A 26,975-nucleotide genomic window follows, 5' to 3' on the forward strand; every position below is an offset into this window, starting at 1 on the left:
AAGGGCCATATCTATTTTTGTAACTTTCCAAAAAAACAGCAGTTACACAGGTACACCCACTTCACACAGCAGTTATTTCTCTCTCAAGCTCTTGTTTTCATTCACACAACTGCATTGTTCTCATTTGTACAGCTAAGTGAAACACATGGGTGTCTTTGAGGGAGAGGCCAGCTCACAGTGAGTTCATGATCTACACATTCAATATAAGACCATTGAGAGTAAACCAGGTTAGTTCTATTTATTTATACATTTATTATATATTTGTATATATTATATACATTTATTTATATATTTATACATATTTAAAGTATATGTATGAGTATGATGCCAGAAATAATTGCACCGTACAGATACTAGATGCATATATATCTATATACAAAACAAGAATATGGAAGAGATTTTACAGCAAAATAAATATGTCAAATGTATTGTTGGCGTTGAGGATTGGTTGTTGGTGTTGGTGTTGAAGAGTCACAATGAAAGAGGCAAAATATTACAAAAAGCAAAATCACATAAAGCAAGAAGCAATCCTACTTTTATTTCTAAATCAAATATGCGTCCGAACCCCAAGGTTGACCGCTAAATATACAGTGGCTTTGTATTAAAAGAAGAAGCATGTCTCTGATATGATATGGATCATCTGGACCAAGAGGCAAGGAGGTGAATATACACAGAAGATGACAAGTTGGCGAAGGAGACCACAGACCATCTTGTTCAACATAGAAATATACAACCTTAATCTGGAAACCCATTTCTCTGCACCTCCTCCATTGTATCTCTAATCAGCATTTAAGGATCCCCTTCTGAACCTCATCCTGGGGATTCAGGTACACCACCAATGTATCTGCCTTAATACAAACACACTTTTACACAGGACACACTCATCTTAACACAAAATGCATCCTTCCATGAGAAGTACTAACTAAATTGTAACTAATTTGAATAGCCTCTGGATGGCACTGTTGACCGTCTAATTTCCCCTTACACTCTTTCAGCAGCATGTATGGTGTGTGTATACATTTAAACTAAGTTTAAGTGTATTTCTTTTATATAGAGGTTGAATTTAGTTGCAGTTAATTAATTAATATGATCAGTGTTAAGAAATTCGAATGTTATGTCAAATCTCGCGAGATTTCGCGATACGTACGTACGTTAATTAATTTTAATTGTCGTTTTTGCGAAGCTTTACTCGTCGCACACTGTTTGAGTTAAGTAGTTTTATCCTAATTAATATTATTAGTATTAGTTTAATGAAAAGGACGTATTTCCAAATGGTAGTTGAGAGAAAATCTCGCGAGATGTAAGCCCCAAAACCGCCGCCGTTATTCTCCAAGGGGCACGTACATAGACATATATATATGTCTATGGGCACGTACGCTTTTTACGTTGACGTCCTTTGCGTCAGTCACATATACCACTACGCCCAATAATGTGCGTAAGTCCAAAGTTAACAGCTACTACTACGACAACTACTACTACTACTACGACTACTACTACTTCACAGAGTCGAGCGCTTGAGTTTGGGAAGAGAGGGAATGTCAAGCGGAGAAACAGACGGGAACGGCGGCATAATGGGTGAGTTTAAGTCTTTTTTTAATTTAAAAATAAAACAACATTATTTCCTACGCTCTTTCCACGACTCGAGTTAACCGTTAAAAAACAGTTGAGCTGTCTCGAGGACACATTCGATGTGTAACCGTCACGAAATAAACCGTTTTAACGTTTAAGCCGTTAGCCCTCCACCGGGTAAACTCCTCTCACCAAAACCGTCTTTTAAACAAATAAATAAAAAAATCTTTAACCTTTTAACGCCTTTTTTTTCTTTCTTTTTGGTAACGTTAACATCGGAAATTGTTGTGGTCTTCCGGTAAAATTTTTCGGTGTAGGTGTTAGCACCTATTTAAATCTTTACCATGCATGCTGTGTTTCAGTGTTAACTTTAAGGGGGACGTCAGGGTGTTTTTAGAAAGTGTAAAAGTTGAATAAGTCTATTTTAATGTTTTTTTGAACGTATGCCGAATTGAAACAAACAAATATTAATGAGTGTTAAAGTGATTTATGTCACGCTAAATCAACGTTTAAGGTGTGCTATAGCACAGTCTTCACTTTTATGAATGGGGTTTTGTTAAGGTGGACTTTGTCTGGTTTTGCTGGTTTACACGTTTTTTTTTTTTTTTTTTAGCCTGGCGTTTCCTGTGTGTGTCATGAGTGAGTGGCTCCAAGCCTGCTTATTATTTGTGCTGTTGTTGCAACCAAAGATATTTAAAAAAACGGGTTAGCCTGTTTGGCTTTGTTCAACCAGAAACAACACAATTGAATAGCCAAAGAGAGAGAGAGAGAGCTAGCTGATCCACCACAGGTTAGAGGCACTGAAAAGTATGTCTCCATTTTAGCTTTAACAGCATGTTGATCTATGTGAGGTTGACAGACCTATTTGGTCATCAAAGCAGTCTTGATTTGATTTGAATACTGCGTTTGACCAAGTACATGCAGTAATTAAGTAGTACTGGTGGTGGTATCTTGCAGTCAGAGCCAAGTGGCATGTAGTCTGTGCTGTTTGCATAGTGGCAGTGACATAGCACAGATGGGCAGGTCAGGCATGCAGCCAGACAGACACAGGCAGACTGTGAGTGTCAGATGGCGTGGCTGTGAAATACCAGAGGGGGAATCTGCGATGACCGAGCTGTGTGTGTGTGTGTGTTTGGTCTCAGTTTGTTCAGGTGTTACATTAATACATTATTATCATTTCTCTATGTGTAGTGAGAGGCTGGTGCACGGGCCAGTTTTAGGTTTGTAAGCCTGCAGGTTGTCCTCGTCTTCACGGTGGTGTTTTTTTGTGTCACGTCTGATTTGGACTTTTTTGTCTGTTAAGCGTACGTGGTCCAAGCTCCATTTTATTATCTTTCTATAAACATAGATACAGTCATCTGTTTCGCAATGTTTGCTCTGTTGCAAATTGTCAGCTTCAGTGTGTCCTGAAATGTGCACTGTGTGTTATATTTAGGCTCGGTTGCACGCCTAGAAATAAAACAAACATCACATTTATGGACGCTGTGTTGCGAACACTTAGACACTGTATCGTATGCATAATTTAATTTATTCATTATTTGTCAAAAATCTCTGAGATCAACAGGATTTGATGCGAGTATCAGAGACAAATACACCCCCCACGGTGATATAACCTTGGGGTCATAGGATTCATGCAGTGCTACAGTGTGTGCTCTGTAGTATGTGATGTTGTGAAACATCTGTTCATGTGACAAGTGCAGCGCACATGTGAGGGGCCTAATGTATGTTGCACGCAGGCTGCGATGCTGCTGAGCCGAGCTGAGTTACCGTGAAGCAGCACAGCGAGGTGACAATTATCTGCACATGTGACTGAAAGGTGCATGGTGTCAATTTAAGTGATCTGTTGTTGGTTATTGGAAATGTTTCACAAACTGCCAACTATGTTTCAAATTGTCACTTGTGTTTCACGTTTGGATGCTGTTAACATACACTGACAGCACTCACTTTGCTAATCCTACTGCGTTATTATTATTATTAAAAAATAATATTGTAATGAAGTGATTGTTTAACCAAAAAGACCTTCTTTTTCATTACTTTGAGAGTCATTGTGTTTTATGATAGCAATTACAATTGTGTAACTCAGTGTACCCTTAAAAATCTAATTTTAGCATCATTATGCTGATTCCTAGTGAGTCACTGTTACCCGTTGGCATAAGGTCAACTTTGTCCAAGGTTGCACTAAACCCTCAGGAAGAGTGCCGGGCTTTGAAGTCGATTGGCCAAACTGTGTACTGACAACAAATAGGCCTAAATAGACTTTTCCCCCCATGAGCTTGCATTGTGAAAGGAGCTGCTGTAAAACGGTGGATCATTTCTTTGAGCATCACAACTGCTGTTTAAAAAACTTTTGGTCCAGTAACATGTTGAAAGTTGAGAAAAGCTGCACTATTAAATCATTTTATTCCCATTTTTACGTTAGCAAAGGGCCAAACCGACGGTTAGTTAGACTGCACGGCTGATAGAAGTCTCTAGCTTGCTCTATAGACTGCACAGTGTGGAAGAGCTGAGTCATTTCATACCCGGAAATCTGAAATCAAACTTCTTTTGGATTCATACTCCGCTGCAGGAGCTTCAGTAAGAAACAATGGACACCCCAACACTATATCTAGTTCTCCTTAATACATCCATGGTCTGCATTCACTGTTCTTGCCGTACAAGGCTGATAATTAGCCACAGCTAGTCCCACTAACTAGAGCATCAATTACACCTGCTTATGAAACATGTTTTCATGAGATGAAGCTGGGCTGCATATGTTGCAGAAGAAGAAGATTGCATGCAGGGACATGTGATTAAAACTGACTGATCTTTATGATGTCAGACTAATCAGGCTCATCTGAGCTCGGGCTCGTAGACTGAATCAGCTGAAATCACTCAAGCAAACAAACATTTTTAACATTTTTGTATTGAGCTACTCAAGCAAACAAACATTTTTAACATTTTTGTATTGAGCTGTTGTAAAATGTGAAAACATCTCCGCTTTAGCTTCTCGGTTTGCTGCGAGCTCTTCATCAAACCGTCTATTCCCGTACGAGTGGAAAAAAATCTAATTGTGGACGTTTTTTCAGAAGCGGTGTGACCGGAGCCAAGTCGTATCAACAGAGAAAGTTTGGAAGACTGAACAGTGTGGGATGATGCATGAAATGTCTGAGCCCGTGCTAAGGTCGTGGGAAGGAATTCAGAAAACACTGGTATCCTCTCTGCTGTTGAATTCATACTGGGTGCTCACACAGTCCTGCCTCTGAGCCAGTTGGACCTCCTTGTAACCCCAGCTTCCTGGAGGCTCACCACATTGTTTCCGGCAGTTGAGCAAACAGCACAGTGCAGCGTGCATTACTCTGTCTGTTACTGTCGCATCACTTTCCTGCAGTGATTTCATTTGTCTGTGAAAGTGTTCCTGCTCCACCTTTTGACAATGCTGTCATAATTATCTAGTCAATGCTGCTTTTAAACGAGCCCTGCCTTCCTTTTTAATTAACGCCTCTCCTCGTTTTAATTCTCATCTGCACGATGAGAAGTCGATTTGACTTGCCGGGCCTGTAACTAAAACCGATGCACAAACTGACCCAAATTCAGCGAGCTATTTTCTAAATTGTGCACATACGTGGTGACAGTTCGCCTGAAACATAGCGTCCGTTTACGTGACACCTCTCTGGTAGATAATAGCACCTTACCCACAAAGCAACACACAGCTGCACAGCCGCCGCGGATGCTTTTTTTTGTAACGTGAGAGTTCAGTGTTGCACGTCACAGTGCGAGGTAGACCAGAGCTTTCAACTTCAAATGTCCTGACTTCAGTGTTTCTGTGAGTTTTATGTGTGTATCACATGAGAGACGAGGTTATGTTTGCAGCACATTGTTTCAGGCTGAATGTTTGACTGCTCTGCTCTTCGTCAACTGTGTCCACCACAGGAAGCAGTTAGGAGACAGGGATGCCGGTAGTCTGTCAGAAGTGTGTTTGCGTGTGTGTGTGTGTTTTAGACCTATACGACTGGAGGACTCATCATCTTAAGCGTTGAAGATTAACCGATGACAGCTCCTATAAACACACGGGATATAACTGCTCAGTGATGCTGTACAGTCGCTCCACTGTAGGTCTGACATAGTGCCGCAGTAATGTGATGTGCTAACGGTCTCTGATATCTGTCAGGGCTTCCTCTACAAACTGAGCTGAGCTGGTTAACGTGGGAGTCTAACAGATGATAAAATGGATGTCCAGCTGGTAGCCGGTTCATCCCTCACTCTCACACATCCTCCCCACATATAATGTAAACCCCTTTGCTTGTCATATATCCCAATGCGGGGAAAACACACTGATTACATTACTTATTATCTGTCATTACCGCAGAGGCTGCTGGGTTACATTGCCTGTTTGCCCACCTCTGATTCTGGCACGATATCTCCAGACTAAAACCTCCTCCACCTCCCCGCGGTCCAAAGCTCCTTTGTCAGCGGTGTAGCAGTATTCCTGTTAACTTACTTTAGCAACAAGCGAAGCTTTCTGCACATCAGGAAACTCGAGGTGGAGTCGAGGAAAACAGAAAACATTTTCTCCATTTAAAATATGATCAATTTGGACCAAAATCAGCAAAATTGTTGGTTGTGTTAAGCTCGTCTCCTGATCCGGAGCTCAAAGTTACGACCTACACAGTGTTGCTTTAACAAAAACATAAACATGTTGATACCAGTATATTAGCATGAATGCATACCTCTCTAAAGCTAAAAGATATGACTATGAATGGGGTGGACAAGATAATAGAAACACCTGTAAATATAACTGGAAGTCAGTTATTTTAATTTGAATGCCCATTTCAGAGAGAGAATTCACAAATAATGTGAATATCCATATTACAAACACAAACTGTTAACAGTACGCACACTCCAATGAATGACTGCTTTGTTTGAAAATTTTAAGAAGGTAAAACTATCCAGTATTTCATAAGAAACAGCAAAGTCGGCTAAAATAGCACTCCCTGTACCTGCTTTCAAGTTTGTATTCATAAATGTGTATATTAATCTCTTCTGATGTTAGTGGAGGTGACTGTTATAAAGAGCTCGGGGAAACACTGTTATTTTTTTTTACAAATGTCAACTGACTTCTGTCCGAGCAGAAAAATACCTCCAAAGCTGCTGCTGTAATATTTAAGAAAAGACCGATATTGTTGGATGTCTCACATCTGTTAACTGGTGAATAGAGACGTATAAAAAAAGACTCAGAGTACATCTGTGTTTTATATCTGCTGTGTTTCAGGCTCACTGTTGTGCCTAAAGTAACACTAGACATACAGTATATTCCCTGTATTTATGTATATTGATCAAATTAGTCGATTATCATTAGTTGTTAGAGCTAGAATGGAATTGCTAATTTCTTCCTCTGCTTTCTTTTCTCTCTGGGTTTGTTCGTGACTCATGGACCTGCCGCCTTCGGTCATCTTGTCGACCTGTCTGCTCTCCAAAACAGCTGTAAGTACTCTGCTCGTTTCTTATCAGCCTGCAGGGCCTCTGGGACGCACAGATTGTAGTAAAAATGACTCACTCTTCACCAAACGCTCATAAATACAATCAGTTTGTTGTTCATACTCTACCTGTGATTATAAATCTTGTGTCTGGCTTGCAATTTATGTTGCAAAATAGTGACACAAAGAAGTTTCATTTGGATTGTGTCCGATAGACACAGAGAGTGAAAGCAAGCAGTGGTCAAGAGAAAAAAAATACGATAAAGCCGGTTAATCTGTGAAATAAAAAGTGATTTCCTTATTGTTTTACAGCGGTTACGTTCAACACAAATAGACACACCTCCACAAACCGCCAGGCAAATCGTCATAGTGCCTGATCCTGTCTGAATGTGCCCTTAATTAATTGATTTTCAGCCCCATGATCCATATTGTTACGTATTTGGATATAAAGGTTCATTCACTCAGTTAAAAAGTAGCACTGTACATCCACTCAACATTAGAGTGCCTTCACATAACTTTATTTATTATTCATTTATTTATATTACTGTGGTAACAAAATAGTATTCTGCGGTTTTCCTCATCAGCTGTGTTGTTTTATTTTTTCGTCCACAGCAACAGAAGAACCTGGAGGGCTATGTGGGCTTTGCCAATCTACCCAACCAAGTTTACAGAAAATCTGTGAAGAGAGGTTTTGAGTTCACACTCATGGTTGTGGGTGAGTAATTCTCTTTTCGTCGTTCAACATCGTTGCCTCTCCTCGGTCTGTGACACAATCAGTCATTCATGTGAGGATAACAAACACAGAGGAGGCAACTGTTTCTCAATATGTCTCCTTATTCAAGTGTGAAAGTCTTAAAAGATGTTGATAAAATGTAAATCAGCCCCCATGTTCGAATTTGTAGCTCCTACTGTACATGTGTGGAGCCGGATTGAGTTTCACGGAAAACGTCAGGGCCGAAAGCGCTAGCAGCTGGCTGCCCAAACACATTAGAGATAGTTTTTGTTGAGAGGGATAAGTCGCATGTTAAACAAGACTCCGGGAAACCATATTTAAAACAAATGTTTGCCATTCAGCAGTCCACTCCTGCTGCGTGTGTGTGTGTGTGGGTGTGTGTGTGTGTGTTGGATTGTGTGGTGGGAGGAGGTTTCCTGTCATTCCATTCATGCAGCCAAAGTCAAAGCCCGAGCAGCTGATTCGAAGAGAGGCGCACCCACAGAACCCTTCCTTTCTCCGCTGTATGCATGTTATCCGACGGTACCTGAGCAGGAAGCCGCTCTTGAATGCCTGCTCTGATGTCACATCCTGTCCCGTGGCTTTTTCAGTGCTTACCTGCCTCCAAGGGCTTAAGAGCCGGTCTCCATGACAATCAGATTACCCTCCTCCCTTCTGGCTGCGCTCATGTAGTCACACCCTGGAGTTTCCCCCCTCGCTGTGCGCTCTCAGGAAAGAGGCTGTTATATGGCAATTTTGTGTGCAGCTTGTAATTATAGTAGCGGGGGTAATTGGCAAAGTCAAGTGGGTGTCACGCTGGAGTAGATGAAGCGTCAGATAGTGTGTGCTTTTCCATCATTTTTGAGGGGTTGATGGTAGTGTTGTAGACCACATTTACCCACTGGGGACCCGCCAGTTCTGGTATTTATGAGATATGATGGAATTTCTGCTGGCATATTTCAGACAGAGACAGCTGTGAAGCAAGAAGGACTTTATCTTACACTGCACTGTTTTCACTGTAGACGTTACAGCATTTTAAAATAAATAGGGTGGAAACCAGGCTGCTGATGCTTTATGGAAACTATGAGCACACCAGGAATTAATAAAACTTTTGTCTTTTTATTATGTGCTTATAACTACATACACAACTAGTCTGCACTAGGACTGCAACTAAACCTAATATATCGATTTATTTAAATGAATAATCGACTATTTGGATTGCTTTTAAATTTAGCTTGACAATAAAGATGTAATACTTAATTTTATAAACTTTTAAAGGTCCAGTGTGTAACATTTAAAAGAATTTATTGGCAGAAATAGAATACAATAAGTATAACTATGTTTTCATTAGTGTATATTAGCCTGAAACTTTCCATGATTGTACAAATCAAACACTGGCTTCAGATAGGACTTATTGTGTTTTTTTTATGGCCGCTGTAATTTCTCCTTCATCCTTGGAACAGCAGAGTGAGGCGAGTGGTCTTCAGTTGAAATCTGCGACTCCTCCCCTAAATCCCACTAAATCCTAGACACTTTTAAAGATGTTTTGGGGGCTTTTCAAGCTTTATTTGACATAGACAGCCGAAGAGGAGTGACAGGAGAGACACATGCAGTGAAGGGCTACAGGTTGGAACAGCAGCACAGGGTTCAATTGAGTTTTCGTACATGGTAGCACGCTCTCTACCAACGGAGCTAACCAGAATCAGAATCCATCTTTAATGAACTTTCCTGCGTTCTGAGGAAATGTTGCCCCTCTATTTGCCTAGTTTCACAATAAATGATGTAAGTTGAGAGCCTGGTTCGAACAAGATCAAACAAACTCATCATTCAGATTAATCTAGATTCAACCTATTAACAATCCAACAACTAGCTCGTTGAGGCAGGTCTTCATCAAAGAGCTGATGTTGCTCCTCTTCAGATAATCCAGCATAACTGATGTGATCCATACCAGGCAAGGCCAGCTCTGCAAATATTTTGGTTCACAAACTTTTTGGCCAAAGAGTGAAATTCTCACCCTCTTTGGAGGTTTTTGGACGTGAATTTGTTGCCCTTGCATGATTGTTCGATCGTACTACTGAATGATGGCTTTAGAGATCGCTTACTGGAGTGAAGTGAACAACAGCCCAATGAGCCACCAAATAATCGATAAGTAAACATGTTGCCAACTAATTTGGTCATCGATTTTTGTCAACATTGATTACAAACCCAAGCTCATTGAGCTTGTTTGGAGGTTACATCTGGATAGAAAGTACATGGTAAAAAAAAAAGGTCTGACAGAGGGAATCTATAAATGGTTACACACTTTTAACAAATTATACATGCACACATACACAAGCACCAAAAACACTAAAGTCTGGAGTTGCAGTTAAGCGGTCCAAGCATCCGTTGCAATGTTCAAGGGACGTGTAGAGAACAAGCCAAGAGTTAGACATGTGATTCAACACTGATCTGTTTCTATGCTTGGGAACGTCTTTTTTTTGTATCTTTTTTTAAAATAAAAAATCAAACTGATTTGAGCTCAGTTCACCACTGTGGAAGAGTGTGGCGAATCAATGGATCCTGTTTTATAAGTCAGTATGTTCCCTCTCAGAAGCCAGACTTTAAGCATACATCAGTGTTAGCGTGGATGTAGTGGGGGGGATGGCTATTGTTAGAGAACAAGTGAAAGTGGGCCAGAGCCATTTGTTGGTCAAAGTCAATATTTGGCAGTGATTTGCACATTGGCAGGAGCTGACCTTGGTGTTGGCCACGGCAGCCGGAGCTCATTGTGTTTGATCCTGGTCGACAGTGAGAGTTGAATGAGCTCTGTTGTACCACTTCTTTTTTTTCTTTTTTTTTTAAGGAAAGAATGCCATCGCATAAACAAAAGGGAGGCTTTTAGGAGAAGGAGATGAAATCCGACACAGGCAGCAGAAGGAAATTGATGGCTGTGCCAACAGATACATACGTTGTAACACTTTTGTCGTGCTCGAGACTTGTTAAATGTTTACTGTCTCCTGGGAAGGGAAAGTCCCATTCATAAACACAGAGTAGTGACTGCTTTCAAACGATAACGTCGAGCACAGAATTTCCCTTTTTGACAAACGAACAGACCTGCACATTATTAGCCCTGTCAGATGAATTAACCTTAACGTGGGCTGCCTCTCACAAGCCAAACTTTTCCTGCTTCCCCTCCACCAGCCTCTTGTGTGCAGTGGGAAGTGCCTTTTTGAATAAACCCCCATGGTTTACACAGCTGCTGGAAATTTCCTTTAAAGGAAGTGTGTTGGCTGCCGAGTGAGCCGAGCAGCGAGCCGGCGGGCCTCGGCTTTGGCGGGCTGGCTCAGTGAGAGTGGTCTTCCTCTGGTGCTGCAAGTCAGGATGCCCCAGCTGTAACGGCTGCTTTATATATCCCGCTTCAATTAGCTGGCATGGAGGATTTAATGAAACTCTAAAATAGCATGGAGACGTCAGAGTGATTGAAAGTTGAAGCATTTTTTAGCTACAAAGGAACTCTTGTCTTAAAATGACATGGCTGGAAAACTGTAATGGAAATAGGATGAAGCTTAATGGAAAAAGAGGCCCGAGCAGCACCGTGCACACCCTGTTTCTTCACCTTAGTTTCCCGCCGCTGGAAACTCTCCGCCATGCCGCTGAATGCGAGTGAGGTCAGCTTAACCGCTCCTGAACCGGTGCACGCCTTCCTCTGCATGATCGCCCCTTTGCTGACAGCGTTGTTAGTAAGACCCACAGATCATCGGGGTGTAATTACTGAATCATAATTAGGCAGCACACTTTCCTTCAGTGTGTGGAAATCTAAATGTTTTCACACCATTTATGGCGATCATGTTTAATGTCAGTAAAAGTGCTAAGCAGAGGTGAAACTGGAGACTCGACATAGGTTGTTATCAAAGTGTAGTCTGGTTTGGGTGTCCTCAAATATTCAAAACATCAGTCCAAACCAGAGAAAAATATATACTTCCACGGTTTTAATTCTGGAACAACCCTATTAAAAATTATAGTTTGGACAATTTAACTAATTACAGAGCACAACATGTTCTATCTGCAGTGTTTTTGTCTTAAATAGACAGAACAGAGTGGAGAGGGAGGGATGAAGGGAGGAAAAAAGGGGGGGTGACATGCAACCAAGTCCTCACCCGGACTCGAACCGATGTGGACAGATGTGGCCGTGTGAATTGGTTCAATTTACATGTGACGATAAAGACTTCAAAGGTCTGGAAATGTTTGATCCAGGTACCTTGAAAAGTGCTTGAAAAGTACTTGAATTCAACTCACAAAACATGAAAATTTTGATTGAACATTAAACTTTTTTCTCTTGCAGTTCACTCACTCCCATCGCTGAATATTATAAGGCAGTTTTGTGTCAGTTGTGGGTAAAGGGTCAGACTTCATGTGGGGGCGGTGAATATATTTCAAGTCAGTCAAAGCAAATTATCGTCTGGTTCAGTTTTGTGGCACATTTCATGGCTCCCTCCCATCCCAAACAAACAGCCACAGCTCTGACCAAACATGATCAGCATCTTCACTAAGCCCACCACCACCGCCGCCGCCACCGCCATGACCATCATAACTCTGAGTTTGATGAGCTTTTTGTAACCAGAGCTTCTCATCTCTCCTCTCCTAAACACTGAAGCCCAGACCTGGATCCCGCTCGCTCCTCCTTGGTCCTGCTGTTCTTGTTAGCTCTTAGCTTCCTTAATTCAAGCTGACATTTTTTATCACATATTTCACCCACAGTTTTGCACATAACCACAGCCCTCCTCTTTGGGTACCCATCAGCCTTCAGTGCACAAGAGTTCCTCCGTTCCCTTTCAGCCTTCAAGAAATGTTTACAGCAGTCTCGCGTGTTTCATCACAGACCAGCAACAATCGCTGAAACATTTCTGTTTCAGATTGCAAGATAAATGTGACTCTACCCGCATAGGAAAATATTTATGACTCCAAGAGCACGTTGAGTGAAGGATCCTTTTGTGTGATGTTTTCTTCATCTCGCCGTCCTCCACCCCTATTCATGAAGCGTTGAGTGGCTGAGTTGTTGGCAGCAGTGGCCCGTGTTGGCCCCGGCCACTTGTAAAGGTCAGGAGCAGCTCTCTGGCTGCAGTGCCAGCCCGGCGTATGACTGCCTCTTCTCTCACACTGAAGCTTTTGTTCAGCAGCTCCTTGTTGCCCTCCACTCAACCCAATCTCAACAGGCACACTGCTGATGGTATTAGATTACCACAGTCAGCCCCTCCAAGGTTTTCACAGAAATGTTTGTGAATATTGCAGCTCCAAAAGCTCTTGTACAAACTTTTATACAATTCATAACTTTTCAGAGTCAAAGTTGGCCTCTTTAATTTCTTGTTCACTAACCACAAAATATTCAATTTACAGTGATATAAAACATTAAAACATAGAAAAGCAGCAAGTAACTACATTTAAGAGGCTGGAAGCAGTATCTGGCGTTTTTCTTTTTATAAATGATCAAAATTGGTCTTGATTTGATTTTTTTTTTTTGGTGTCAGTTTATATGTTGATGGTTTAATTTGACTAAAAACACAAGAGCAAAAGTTGGATGACAGATTGGCTGCTCTAAACTCAGCTAATAACATTAGCATGTCTGGCTAAAAATCTGACAGGATCACATTGAAAGCCAAGGGTTTGCATGTAATTAGTGACCATGCCATGTAGTGCTGACAGCAAGATCTGTAAACCTCCCTGTAACGGAGGTCCTTGCAGTGGAAGCAACCAGCCTCGCCTGAAGAAAATAGACAAAGATTATTACTTCTCTGAAATATATTAAGCTCAGTGGAAACAGTGACGCTACATGACACTTTCGTATTCAGTAATTAAACTGATCCAAAGATGTGTCTGACTCAAATTATAAACATTTAAATAGATCAACAGAGCTGTTATAACACTTTACAAATTAATATTTTTTTCTGCATAAATCAACTTCAGCCCTGCTCAAAACTACCAAACATTCGATCACTTTGAGGATTTTAACCCTTTAAATGTTTTATTACTTGATGTCATTTATGAAAAAAGGGGAAAATAACAAATTGTTTGTGCGGGTGGGTTTTCATAAATATCAGACAGATAAACCAGAAAATATTAATTTGTAAAGTTTTTATAGCACTTTTTTTGGAAGAGGTCCTCAGTGACTTCTGATGATAGTAACTTAAACTTAGTTAAATGATGTAACCCAACAAGAGCCTTAACTAAATAAAAACTTTGCGATTGGCAAAAATACGATGTAAATCAGCAGCAGGGAGGTTCATTATTTGCCAGTTTGTACAATAAACTTGCAGTTGCAACCCTGTCCATGAAAAACACACACACACATGTGAGTATGTGAATAATTTACTTTTCAAAACTTTGTGTCACCAAGCTATTTTAAAAATGAGCTGTAAGTTTATTTTGAAATGAAAGAACGGGCCTCACGAGAAGGTTTAGTACTCTATAAAAATGAGTAATAGAGTGAATTAAAGTGTCAGTCGACTGATTTCTTCTCGTGCCTCAGGTTTCTTTGAGTACAAAGGAATGCAATCTGTGCTTTTGATTTCTGTTCTCGCTCCTTTGTTCGAGTGAAAATTCATGATGACTGCAGTGGTTTTAAAAAATCTTCCTTCCCCTTCTCCTCCTCCCTTCCCATGATTCTCTGATTAGATTCCTGAAATGCAGACAGGAAAAGAATTTGGGAGGACAGAAACTTCCACCCCGTCTGTCTCCTCCTTCGTCCCGTGTTAACGCTTGCCTGTTTTAAAAAAAGGGGAGGAGGAGGGGGGGCGAGGGTTAAAGGGAGCCATTTCCTGTCGTGAAAAAGTTTTGAATCTGAACCACGTAAAGAATGTCAAACAGCGAAAAGCTGTGTTAGAGTTGGGGTTGATAAACATCTGGAGAGTGTGTCATGTTGCGCCTCGGTCTGGCATGAAAAAGAGGATTAGAAAACAAGTACAGCGTGAAATGCATCTCCCACTCACTCTGACACTGTCTTTGTCTTTCAGGGGAATCTGGCCTCGGGAAGTCGACGCTGATCAACTCACTCTTTCTGACAGACCTGTACTCCCCTGAATACCCGGGTCCTTCGCATAGAATTAAAAAAACTGTACAGGTAATTGTGGATTTATCCTTTTTTCCCTTTGTGTGCCACTGATTGAATTTAAATCCCAGTAAGAGCCAAAGGTTAGGTTACCTTTACCCTGACACCGGCCGGTTAAAGTGTCAGAGCCCGAGGCTGCTATAACACAGGTGTGCCCTAACCTCTCTCTGTTTTCTTTCAGCATTGCAGCCATCCACTAAATAGTTGCTGTGTGAGATCTTGTTTTGTGAAGCTGTTGCCACCCATGTGTTTGTGTTAGACTGTGAAACCGGTTCATCTGCTTTAACAAAGGGATGCCAAAGGCAAAGATGTGTCAATTTAAAATTATGCAATGTAATGAGATCATTAGGTCTTAAAGTTGTAACAACACATCCTTGTGCACAAAGGTTTTGAAGAGATTTCCTGTTTGAACGTTTAAATTCATTCATTCAAGTTTTTTTTGCTTGTTTGTTTGTTTTGGCAAGTATTTTACACAAAGATCTGCCTCAAAATCAGGAAACATTCCTTTGATTCTGATTACGCCATCATGATCCGCACACCTCAAACTACAGACCCGAGACTGATGATGATGATTTCATCTGAAAGGAATTCCCAGAGCTAATCCTTCGACAGTGAAAAGGAAATTCGCAGAGCGTGGCAACCATTCGCAACCCAAGCCTCTGTTCACAGAGCTAAGGAGGGCCGATCACAATTTGAAACATTTTCAGAAAAATAAACAATATTAACATTGTAAAATAAATGCAGACAAAATAAGAAATTAACAGTGAAATTATGAAATAATCTTTCTCTGGCTGCATTCATGTGATTATTTATTTCATAATGTTATTTTCAGTCATTTAATTTGTGACCTTGCATCTCCATATTGAGCCAGGATGTATTTTACACCATGAATTATTGCAAGTGGAAGCAGAAAAACAGCACACTATGTATTCTTAGTATAATTATCTTTAATTAGCCAAAAATTCTTAACAATTTAAGAAGAAATTGATCAATAATGACTCAGTAAAACATCTTAAAACAGCAGTCCTAAAAAGCACAGCATTTCTCCATGTTAATGACTGCTTATTATGCTGGACCAGGACCCACCAGACTGGGTCTGACTGTGTGGGGTCTGCAGAAAGGAGGCCCACGGCTGCAGCAGGACAGAAGCTCTTTTATGTGGGCTGCTGGAGTAAATGAAATGCACAAGAGAGGACATGAAATGTGTGGAGAGTAAATAACAGCAGCTAGATGTGATGTGAACAAGACTACCTTATTGATTTGATACTCTTGGTTTGCGGGTAAGCGTCTGTGTGTGTGTGTGGGGGGGCTCTCTCTGCTTCTGTACTGTGAATGAATGAGGTTGTGCTCCAGTCCAGAGTATCCCATGTAAATCAGAAGCAGTAAGTAGCAGGTGAAAGTGAAGGAGTAGGTTAACTCTTAATGATTAATCTGAAGCAGCATGCTGAAAAGAGAAGCTGTTATATAGTGTGTGCATACAGCTGGAGTGCATGACAGCAGAGAGTTTAGTCGAGCTGCGATGGCCGGTGGCTATGCTTGATTGGACACGGACATCTCTGTAAACATTTACTTCTGTGGACTCAACAAGACTCGAGTGTAAACATCGGGGATAATACTGTTTCTCTTGAAAAAGCAGCATCTCATAACTGTTTAGAGATTATAATCCTAAACATTTGCATTATATAGATGAATGCATGACGTGGACACATTCCATGCGATGCTATTAACCGACCCTGTGTTTGGTATTACGAAGTCAGATGTCATTGCTCATCGTCTGCCTTAGTTTTCTTTCAGTGTCCAACGTTTCCCTCCCTGTTCTTCGTCTCAGCGTCAGGGTGCATTCATGTAGGATTCACCACAGGGTTGTCCAGCAGTGCGAGGAGGGTGAACCACTGTGAATCAGTCAGAAAAAGACTCTATTTAGCTGATTAACTGGCTTTATTGATGCTGCTCGCTCGCTCGCTCTCATTCACTGTCTATAATGTTTAACTAATGCCCTCTCTCTCTCAAACCATCAGACACAAACCAAAGTAAAATTCTTTGTGTCACTGTGTTGCAGTGTAAATGCGAACCAGACTCAGATTTAGAAGTTGGGTACATTAAATAAACTAAGCCAGAACGCACAACAGGTGGAGTATCATAGTTTAGTTCATGAAAAAGCTGTATCCAGCTCCTGTTCTCTGTAGCCAAAACAGTACCCCCACTCAAATGAACAGATTGTGTCTGAATGCGGCTTAATTCATTCAAATCTGAACAAGTGAGAGAAATTAATTATTTCCAATGATGGCACTATCTCTGCAGATAGACATCAATAAATCTGCTTATATTATCTGTATAATTCCCTCATATTAAAGACCTAAACCTAATCCTGATAACTCCAGATCTTGCCTCATATTTATCAGATTTAAATGCGTCATCATATTAAAGTAGTTTTTTCAGTTAAAGTAAAGTAGTTGTTAGGATTGTACCATGCTCTTGTGAAAGAGAGAGCGAAAACGGAACAAAAACAACCCGGTGGTCGTCTTCGTTTGACTGAACCATGAGACCGAAACAGAATATCCCGTGTTGACTCTGACAGACAGGTATCTGTAATGTTTGAAAAGAGGCTCATGTTGATCCCACATATTGAGAAACATACTGGAAATCCATTCTCAGAGCTACAGCCGCCTTCATTTAACAGATCAGGTTTGAGCAGTGCAGTTTCCTGTGTCTCAATGATTGTTAAGTCTCTTACAGCTCCTTTTTTAAAGTGTACTACACAAAACCTCAAACAAACAGACAACATCCTGTGATGATGTACTGATAAAAGAAGGCACGTGCCTTTGGTTTACAGTACACTGCCCTTCCCCATTCCAGGAAAAGAAGCTTCCTCTCGATTCACAACAACGGTATGACTCTGGTATGACTGATCACACAGGCACTAGTTGAATCCATGTGTTACAGACCTCCTGTGACAGATTTGTCATCACTTCGTCATACAGTGTATAAACTCATGATGTAGTGCTTTAAAGATGGATTTCGATTGCCACTGACTTCTCTTTGAAGCTGAAAAGCATTGTGCGACTGATCCTTTATAGTTCATGATAAACTAGTTTCAAGTCTGTCGCTCCTCTCACCACACCTATCATCAGAAGCATTGTGCCTGTGTAATGCTACGTATGTCACCCGGCACGTTTATTCAGGTTAGATGTCGGGAAGTGAGTTGGGCCTTTTGAGGAACAGGTTTTTATTTCCTGGCTCCTATTATGTTATGAAGGGCTATATTTAATTCAGTTAACCACTTTAATCTTTTGTGTTTGACTTAAAAGTGACAGTGGTGGAGCTTGTTATAGTTTACAGACTTGTTATGACTTCATCATGATCAATAGATGGCACAATGAAGTGACTGTACAGGTCATTTTCAAACTTAAAAAAGGGCATTTAGTGTTAACTAGGACTGTGTATTTCTTTTAAGGTAACTACCGAAATTACCTAATACCAAGTTATATCAAAACTTCGTCAAACAATACTTTGCATTCAGTCCCTTTTCTACCAAGATCTAGGAAACACTGGCTATTTGTATAGTTAGTCACCTCAAGCGTCTTTTGATTAATTGCGATGTATTATTGGCTGGCTTTGGCCAGTACAGATAGCTAGTGCTGTGTATTCGGAGTTGGTGGTTCAGTGTACTGAGATGCAAAGCATGCAAAAAGTACAGCTTGATTTAACACGTTTGTCACGTGTTATGTTATGAGCCCGTGACATTTTCTACTGGAAGCAGTTGTCTCTGATCAATAGACGTCACAGTGAAGTGAGTATACAGACTGTACATGTACATATTGTTAAGTAGGCCTCTGTATTGGTCCTTTTTCTACCCATGCCACCTAAATGGGCGACAGTATGGCTATACTACATGCCTGTAAATGAAAAATAAATGCATACAGTGCATAAAGATATTGAAAAATGAGTAACAGAATGGCGGTGTTCCCAAAACAAATGGCTCCTTCAAAACCAAGCATCTAATGCAGTATTCTGTTGCCATTGTGGTTATTTTTTAAAAATAATATTGATCCTTGTTGTTACGGTATCAATCCCAAAGTATTGTTACTGGCTCCAGTAATTTCTAGCCATACCCAGCTCTACGTTTCCCCCCACCAGACGATGCTTCCCGTCAAAAATGTCTCGCTGTAGGTTGAACATGTGTTAAATCACGCAGAAACAAACATCAAAGTTGCAGGTGTGACTGTGAATGAAGCTGCAGCCAGCAGTGACGGTGAACGCACTACAGGCATGCGGTTTATGCATCCTGAGTCTTTCGATCTTTGATGCCGTTTGCAGTGACGGTGCAGACGATAAGGTGGGGGTTTTTGGCAGTTTCCTCAAATAGAGCTCACAGCTGCATACTTTGATTCCGGCTTCCTTTTGAAGAGTGAAAGGTGATACTGTTGGTGTGACGGAGCTCCGACAGGCTCCCCTCTCTCTTGTCCTCTGCTTGCACTAAGGGAATTCACTTTGGGCCGGTGTACAGTAAATCAGCTGCATGATGAGGATCCTTCCCTTCACCTGTTCCTTGTGATCTGCTACTTTACTGTAAATCTCCTCTAATCCCTGGAAACACACCGAGGGGCTCTGTCTGCTTTTGCCCCACGGCTGCTTCCAATTTGTTTACCTGCCTATTACGCCTCCTCAGCACTTATTAAAAGTTTAAATAAGATTTAGACGCTGTGTCTGCGCGCTTATGTCGAATCCCAGACTCTATGTTGGGGGATTCCTCGAGGTTTCCAGTCCCAAAGGAAGAAATTCAAAGCTCAAGTATGTGCTTAAAATTAAATATACTATATTTTGTGTTGTTTATCCTTGCAAGGACCGAGACAATAAAACAGAGTTCTTCTTTTTTCTCTTTCCAAGAACCACAAGCTAATTACATTTCAAATAATTGTGGCCACTTTTGTTCCCCCCAAGTTATGCCAAAGAATGGGATTAATCCCAGAGGAATGCTGCGTGTGATAAAATCCAATTTATTATTTAAAAAGAAAAAAGAGGAAGATGACAGGCGGTGTTAACTGTTAGAGGCGATAGACGAGGGCAGAGGTCTCTCGTTGTCCCTGTATTTAATAAGGCTCGGTGAGGCTGCGGAGCATACAAGGACAGACACTTGGTGATTAGCCAGTAAACTGCCTTATACCCTGAGCTCTGTCTTGTCCTGCCAATGCACAGACATGCCTTTTTTTTTATCATCAGTCACTCCCTCGTTCCTGCTACAGTGGAATTGGAGATTAAAATAACAAGATAATCTGATGGGAGTCAGAATGACACAAAGGACAGGGTATCTGTCTTATTCTCAGCGAACGCCGTGTCCACTCCGATCTAGAACGGCAGTTTCAACCTTTACTAAGTAAAGACTCCAGTTTGTGTTGCTGTGGTGTGAAACGGTGACAACAAACATTAACATTCAACTTCAGAAATCCTAAGAGAAGTTATCTCATGACCTTTCCATATAGAGCAGGTCTAGACAGAACGGTTATTATATTTTTAACAGACACTTCCCACCATGAGCAAGCGCATGGCAGTGGTGGAAAAGGCAGAAACCTCAAGCAAAACTGAGCTCACTGTTGGAAACATAATGATGATTCTAAACTTTAATGGAGATATAACTAATAGTAGTAATAATAATACTAATAATGTAGCTTTTCCAGACATCAAGCTGGACCTGAGCAGCAGCAGATCAATGACAACCACAGTTACTCTGATGATCTGTGATATTTCTGGGTGTGGTACTATAGAGTTGGATAATGTGACAGTAACAATAACTTGAGATGATATATGCTGTGTCTGTTGTCACTTGCACTCGCCTGTGTTTTCCTTTAATGGTTTGTTTCATATTTGCATTTTGACGTGGTGCCATGCCCTGGTGACATAGGTGTTAGGCAACAACTATGAATTGCAACATCCCTGATTCACACCCAACTGCGGCTTTAGTTGCATGTCATCCTGACACTATCTAAAGATGTTTTACTAGGTGAATTACAGGCATATCATACTATATACACATATGTTTTGTATGCTCACCTTGTAGTGCGCCCCATATACAAAGTCTCAGTCCTTACCAGAGCTGCCCAAAGTTTGATCCCTTTGCCTGTCTCCCCACTTTCCTGTCACTCTTCTTCAGCTGCTACTGTCAAACAAAGGCTCAAAGTTTGCATATACTTCTGCCCAGAAACAGATAACATGCTGAGTTATTGTGGTGACATCAGTGAAACTGCCCAGCCTAAAAAACAGGATGCAATGTCAAAGTTTTTACAGAATGTAATAAAAAAAACTGAGCAGAGCGATTACAAACAGTTTGTCAGATCGATGGTGCAGTTTGTGGTCTGGTAGTGTTGTATTGTACTAAACAAGTGATGACACGTCGTTAGAGTAATGAGTTTCGTTTCAAACCGGCAGATCATAAACAGGAAACGCATTCTTGAAATTGGGCTGCAACTGAAGCGATTAAGTAAACAGAGTATTCACACAGGAAGTGTATAAATGCGCTCCATCATGTGTAGTTTGTCTGTACTTTTACATTATATTACAACTAATTAAGCTTGCAGTCCTGTGATCCAGTCAGAGACTGTTGGTGGCTTCAGCGCTGATGTCTTCTATTACTGTCCTTGTGCGACGTGATGCATCCCAGCCTTGTTGTTCCTTTTCCCATGAGCTCACTGTCTGTGGGCAGCCTGTCTGGTTAATAGGCATGTCTGTAGCTTGACTCATCCTGTTATGCAGCAGCAGCAGAAGAAGAAGAAGAGAGACACTGCAGCATTCTTCAGTGTTGTCCACTCAGCAGTCCTGCACTTTTAATTTAAAGTTTGTTTCAAAGCACCATCGCTGACTATCACAGATACTGCTTCGCCCGCTTGGTTATCCTCCAAGTGTGACACGCTCTTATCTATATCAGCCTGTTCAGATCTGCATAGACATTTCTAGAATTACTGGCATAATTCTTACACAGTCACATGGTATACAAGGTATTTTAAATACTGCACACACTCACATAGACCAAGGACAATTGAACTGCCTCGCAGAGGTTTTCATTTTCACCCTCTTCTGTGTATAAAATAAAGTATATGTAATCTAGAATAGCTCGTCTGTTTGTTGAACTTGCACTCGCTTGTTTCTTGGTGTCAGTGTGGTCAGCCCAGCCTCCCAGTAGCAGCTCTGTGGGGTCAGAGGTCAGTTTAAAGACAGGCCAGACTGTGATAGATTTCAGTACATGGCACATGCCACTAAGAAGTGGTGGGTGGGGGTCACAGGGAAGTTAAGGTCTGCTATAAAAGCTTTGCTACAGGGAAGTCTGTGTGATAGATTGGAGAACAGTTGGAACGAACGCCAAAGGAGAGCAGACCTGTAGCCACCCAGGTGTGATGGAAGAAGAGGAGATAAATGGGTGTTTTTACAGCAGACATTTTGACTTGTCATAGAAGTAAAAGCACAGTTGTAATTAACAACAGTACCAGTTCCAGGACAATGGTTATGCCTTGTTAAGACACCTAAATGGGCCATGGAAACAAAGCCACATGGCTTTTTATTAATTACATCTCTGCATCTTTGTGACGAGTCAAAAAAGAGCTCCAGCAGTGGCTAATAGATCGATAAAATCTACTATTATTGTATGTTATGTAGCAATATGATATAACACAAACAAGGTCCTTCGATCATCAATGAGACAGCTGGTGATTCAACTGACAGAATGAGATCAGACTCTGAGATTTGAATCAAATCTCAAGACTTCAAGACTTTATCCACTACTACTACTACTACTACTACTACTACTACTACTACTACTACTACTACACCAAAACAAAGAGTCTGGACAGCTCAGATTCATAAAGGACACTCTGCACCAAACTTCCTTTTGTCCAACTTTCTCTTGACTCACTTGTCCTTGTTTGAGGAGCACTGTTGTCCTGGATGAATGTGGTTTCGCTGTGTAACTGACATGTGGTGTGGTGAGTGTGCAGGCCTACCCCAGTCAGTGAGCATACCAGAGGCTTTCTGTGGTGCTCCTTAAGTGTAAGGTATCGGCTCAGTTAAGCTGAGGTTAAACTCAAATGTGGCCTGCCCTCAGGGAGAGAAGACTACAACTTTACTACACAAACACTCATTTTTCCTCTCAAGTCATCAGCTGAAAAGAAAATGTTCAGACTTGAACTAGAATCAAAGGTTTTACAGTACACCGCGTATGTATTTTAGGGAGTGTTGTAATGTCAGTGTTTGTCTGCTAACTGCTGCGTGGACCTGGCTTGACCTCGATGAAGGTTTCTCATCACTTACACTCTGCAGAAGCTCTGAAGTCTCTGATATGAAAGACTCGCAGACAACGTTCTGGTTCAGATCTGCTGATTACATCAAAGTTCATCTGCTGATCACGAGTTGTGCCTCGACCCCACGCTGATCAAAGCCCGGCCCTTCTGGCCCTCTGATGTGTTCAGAGGCAGCTTTGTTCACCACGTTCTTCATCTGTCCAATGCTCTGCACAGATCTTTGATTAGATACTCAGTAGTTTGTTTGGGCTCAATTAATTTGCAGAGCTGTTTTTAGTGCAGTCTGCAAGTACATTGAGTTAGTAAAGAAGTAGCCAGATGATGTCAGTGGCGGGCAGTATTTGATTATTAATGTAAATAAGTAAATAAACCATAGTTGACCCTAATTTCTTGATTTGTGTCTCTGCAGGTGGAACAGTCGAAGGTTCTGGTAAAGGAAGGAGGAGTGCAGCTTCTGCTCACCATCGTAGACACCCCCGGCTTTGGTGATGCCGTTGACAACAGTAACTGGTGAGTTCAGCCATCTGTCATTGGTTAACATAAGTTAATATTGTAATTTTACCTACTATTGATGTGAATAATTTGTGGTCCTTAGCTGGCAGCCGGTCATCGACCACATTGACAGTAAGTTTGAGGACTATCTCAACGCAGAGTCCCGGGTCAACAGACGGCTGATGCCAGACAGCAGAGTGCAATGCTGCCTGTATTTCATCGCTCCGTCTGGGCATGGGTAGGTACAAAGTCATGGAGCCCTTAAAGCTGTGTTTGAAATAGGGAAGTTTACACACCGACCACTTAAGTACAATGTAGCAATGTTATGTTCAGACTTGTTTTACTGGCTCTAGATGGTAAACAATTGGTCCTGTCTTGATTCTGGCTGCAACACGGGTGCGGGAGCTGATCGTGGCCACTTGAGGCAATGCTTACTGTAGGATTCAATTACCAAGCTTAGACCGTGCCAGGAAGGAGGTCAGAGACAAGAACGGCACAGAACATCTGGTCAATTTTCAAATTAAAACACTGTGTACAAACTCCTTGACACAATTAAAACAGTCCCACAATCCAAAAAGAAACACTTTTCATCCATGGTAGAAGCACAAAAATCAGGGAAAACAAGTCAACAAAATCAGGCAAGCAAAACTCTCTACTTGTGAAACTTAGATGTGACGTCTTAGGGTTGCACCAGGTAGAACAGAAGAGTTGGAGTCATTGAAGCATTCTCAGATTTTAGATTTTAGAAGGGTCCTAACGTGACACCCTTAAGTTAGACAACGTAACCGCCAGGTTGACTTCTGTGTTCAGGAAAACATAAAGGTGAATTAATTCTCAGCCTACCTACATTACAGTATGTTTCTCATCAAGATAAACAACCCGACCGTTGATGTGTGTTTACTATAGCCACAAATAGTGACAGTTTTCAGTTAAAGGTTAAAAATGGGCAAGAACAAGCAGGTATAGAGCACACACACTGGGACATATGGAGAATTATGAAGCAAGAAGAAAATACTTTATTCCAGATATTGTTCGCAGTTAGAGAAAACTAAAACTACACAGAAGAGGTGTGTGTGTCTCCTGAAATTATGAATCAAAAATGACACCAGTGTGTTTAACATACTCGGCCAACTTGTTAAGGTGGATATTGTGATTAAGGGGTCTCTTGATATTTAGCAGTAAATAGTCATATCTAAGAATGCATGTAGGTGGATTTGGGAAAGGATATCAGGGCCCAGGATTGATCCTAGAGGAACGCCACAGGAGACACCAACTATGAAGGTTGCGAAATTGCCCAAATTTACCTCAAAGAACCTGCCAGTAAAGTAAGATGTCAATGTGCGAGGCTGTTATTGAGGAGGTTTTCCCCTCACGTCATCGTGCTCTCCAGGGGAAACACATGGGAGGAAATAAGCAACATAGCTGCAGATTTCAGCTGTTGTGTTTCAGTGTTTGCTCCCCCGCTGCTTCATTCTCTGGCCAACAGTTAAGTAGACCAAACCCAGGCGGCTCTGCCTGTGGCCTCCTACCGGGCTACCAAGCAGGAATAACATTGGTATAATCTGTCCTGAGCTTGTTGACCTGGAGACCCCATTCCTCCCATCTGTGTCTTGGCTCTGGAGGCTGCCAAGCACTCACAGTTACACAGACACACAGAGTTGGTCTGAATGTTTGCACACACTCGACCGCACTCTGCTGCCTACAACAAAAGGTGTTTTTTGCTGTTGAGCCTGTTGGCCAACAGTGACCCAATGTGGGTTACTGACCGCAGAGTGCCATATGGGCCTATTAATTTTCTTCATGTACCCTGGAGCTGTGTGTGTGCACTTATGTAAGCGTCTCCGTGTTACACTAAAACATTAGACCAGCGTCAGCGTTTAACAACTGTGAAATTCACAGCACAGACTACAGGGGGCAACTACTGTAATGTTTTAAATAAACCTTTGAGAAATACTTTTCATGAATGTACATGTATTTAGTGGAAATGTATGGATCCATAAAATAAACATTTGTCACTAGAGTGTATTTTCACTCCCTTCAGGAAATAAGTGACTCTAGTTCTTCATTTACTGATGGATTTATTCGTTGTTATGTACCCTTAATCAATCAATCAATCAATCCACTGTTGAGCTATTACTAGATTATATAGGACGATATTCAAAATATACATACATTCATTTAACATTGACTCTTCAGGGGCTAAGTATACATGACAAAACAAACTTAAATAAACAGACCTCACTGGCCCTCTTAAACAAAAAAATAATCTTTTTAAAAACAAAGTCACTCAGCACTTAAACTTCCTTCGCCTTGTATGCTTTCTGGAAGGAAAATTCCCGTGGTAAAATGTGTCCCTGCACAATACGTTTTATAATAAATAAATACTGTTGTCAAAGTGGAAATAATGTGCAACATTGAACACTGAAAAACTAAGAAAAGTTTCACCATCCCAGGACACAGAGGTGATTTTACTCATCGACTGTCAACAACAGATGTTTTTCACTCACCGTATGATAAATGGATCATGAATACATAACACACTGTAATCATGTTACATGTTTGTACATCGGCTGTTTTTCAATGTTTGTAGTCAATTCTGGTAAGCTATCACTACAGTCTTATGGATACAGATGAAGACTAGCCAGATACTGTTGTGGTACTATAGCATACTGTAGGAACTTATTAGAGGACAACTCGGAGGTAAAATGATTTGTTAAAAATTATTTTGTTACTTGGATAGAGTGAGGCTTACAGTCCTTGTGCTAAGCTAACCACATCTTCCAGCTTTGTACATGCAGACATGAGTGGGACTGATCTCACACAAGGAAAGAAGGCAAACATGTAATGGCACCAATGTCAACTACATGCTGCTTAAATCTAAACACTATTGTCACTTTTAGACTTTTATATTTTATCCCAATAGAGCTCTGTGTACTCTAGGTGACCTGACAGCAACACGCAGATAAACACATATACAATAGTAAAACATTATGACATTTGAGTTGGAACAGACAGATTTACAATGCTGTCTGCTCCATCCAGATGTTCACTTTGAGGTCAGCCTGGCCATGAAACCTGACATCCAGCTGTGTCTGTGTGACAGCACTGAGCCCCGCAGCTCCACGCTCTGACCTTTTTTAAACCGTCTCTTCTCTCTTTTGCTTCTTCTTCTCCAGACTGAAGCCGCTCGATATCGAGTTCATGAAACGGTTACACGAAAAAGTAAACATCATCCCTCTCATCGCCAAAGCCGACACAATGACTCCTGAGGAGTGTCAACAGTTCAAGAAACAGGTGTGTGTGTATGTGTGTGTGTTACTTCTGTCTGAATGCGTATGTTTCTGTTTGATCGGTGTGTGTTCTCTGTTAACGTGACTACATGA

At 41.2% G+C, this 26,975-nt stretch overlaps 1 protein-coding gene across 2 annotated transcripts in view; it reads left to right on the forward strand.

The window, feature by feature from the left end:
* Nucleotides 1-1,420: 1,420 nt before the first annotated feature.
* Nucleotides 1,421-26,975, forward strand: part of LOC104935335 (septin-7) — a 34,565-nt gene continuing 9,010 nt past the window's right edge. For both annotated transcript variants that reach the window (XM_010751163.3, XM_010751164.3), the window contains exons 1-7: nucleotides 1,421-1,575; nucleotides 1,669-1,670; nucleotides 7,635-7,737; nucleotides 14,721-14,827; nucleotides 23,510-23,610; nucleotides 23,696-23,830; nucleotides 26,769-26,886. In XM_010751163.3, coding sequence (XP_010749465.1) covers nucleotides 1,536-1,575; nucleotides 1,669-1,670; nucleotides 7,635-7,737; nucleotides 14,721-14,827; nucleotides 23,510-23,610; nucleotides 23,696-23,830; nucleotides 26,769-26,886 — 606 coding nt within the window. In that variant the 5' untranslated portion in view covers nucleotides 1,421-1,535. The remainder of the gene's footprint in view (nucleotides 1,576-1,668; nucleotides 1,671-7,634; nucleotides 7,738-14,720; nucleotides 14,828-23,509; nucleotides 23,611-23,695; nucleotides 23,831-26,768; nucleotides 26,887-26,975) is intronic.

The sequence above is a fragment of the Larimichthys crocea genome, chromosome XIII, assembly GCF_000972845.2.
Source record: "Larimichthys crocea isolate SSNF chromosome XIII, L_crocea_2.0, whole genome shotgun sequence".
NCBI classification, from domain to species: domain Eukaryota; kingdom Metazoa; phylum Chordata; class Actinopteri; family Sciaenidae; genus Larimichthys; species Larimichthys crocea.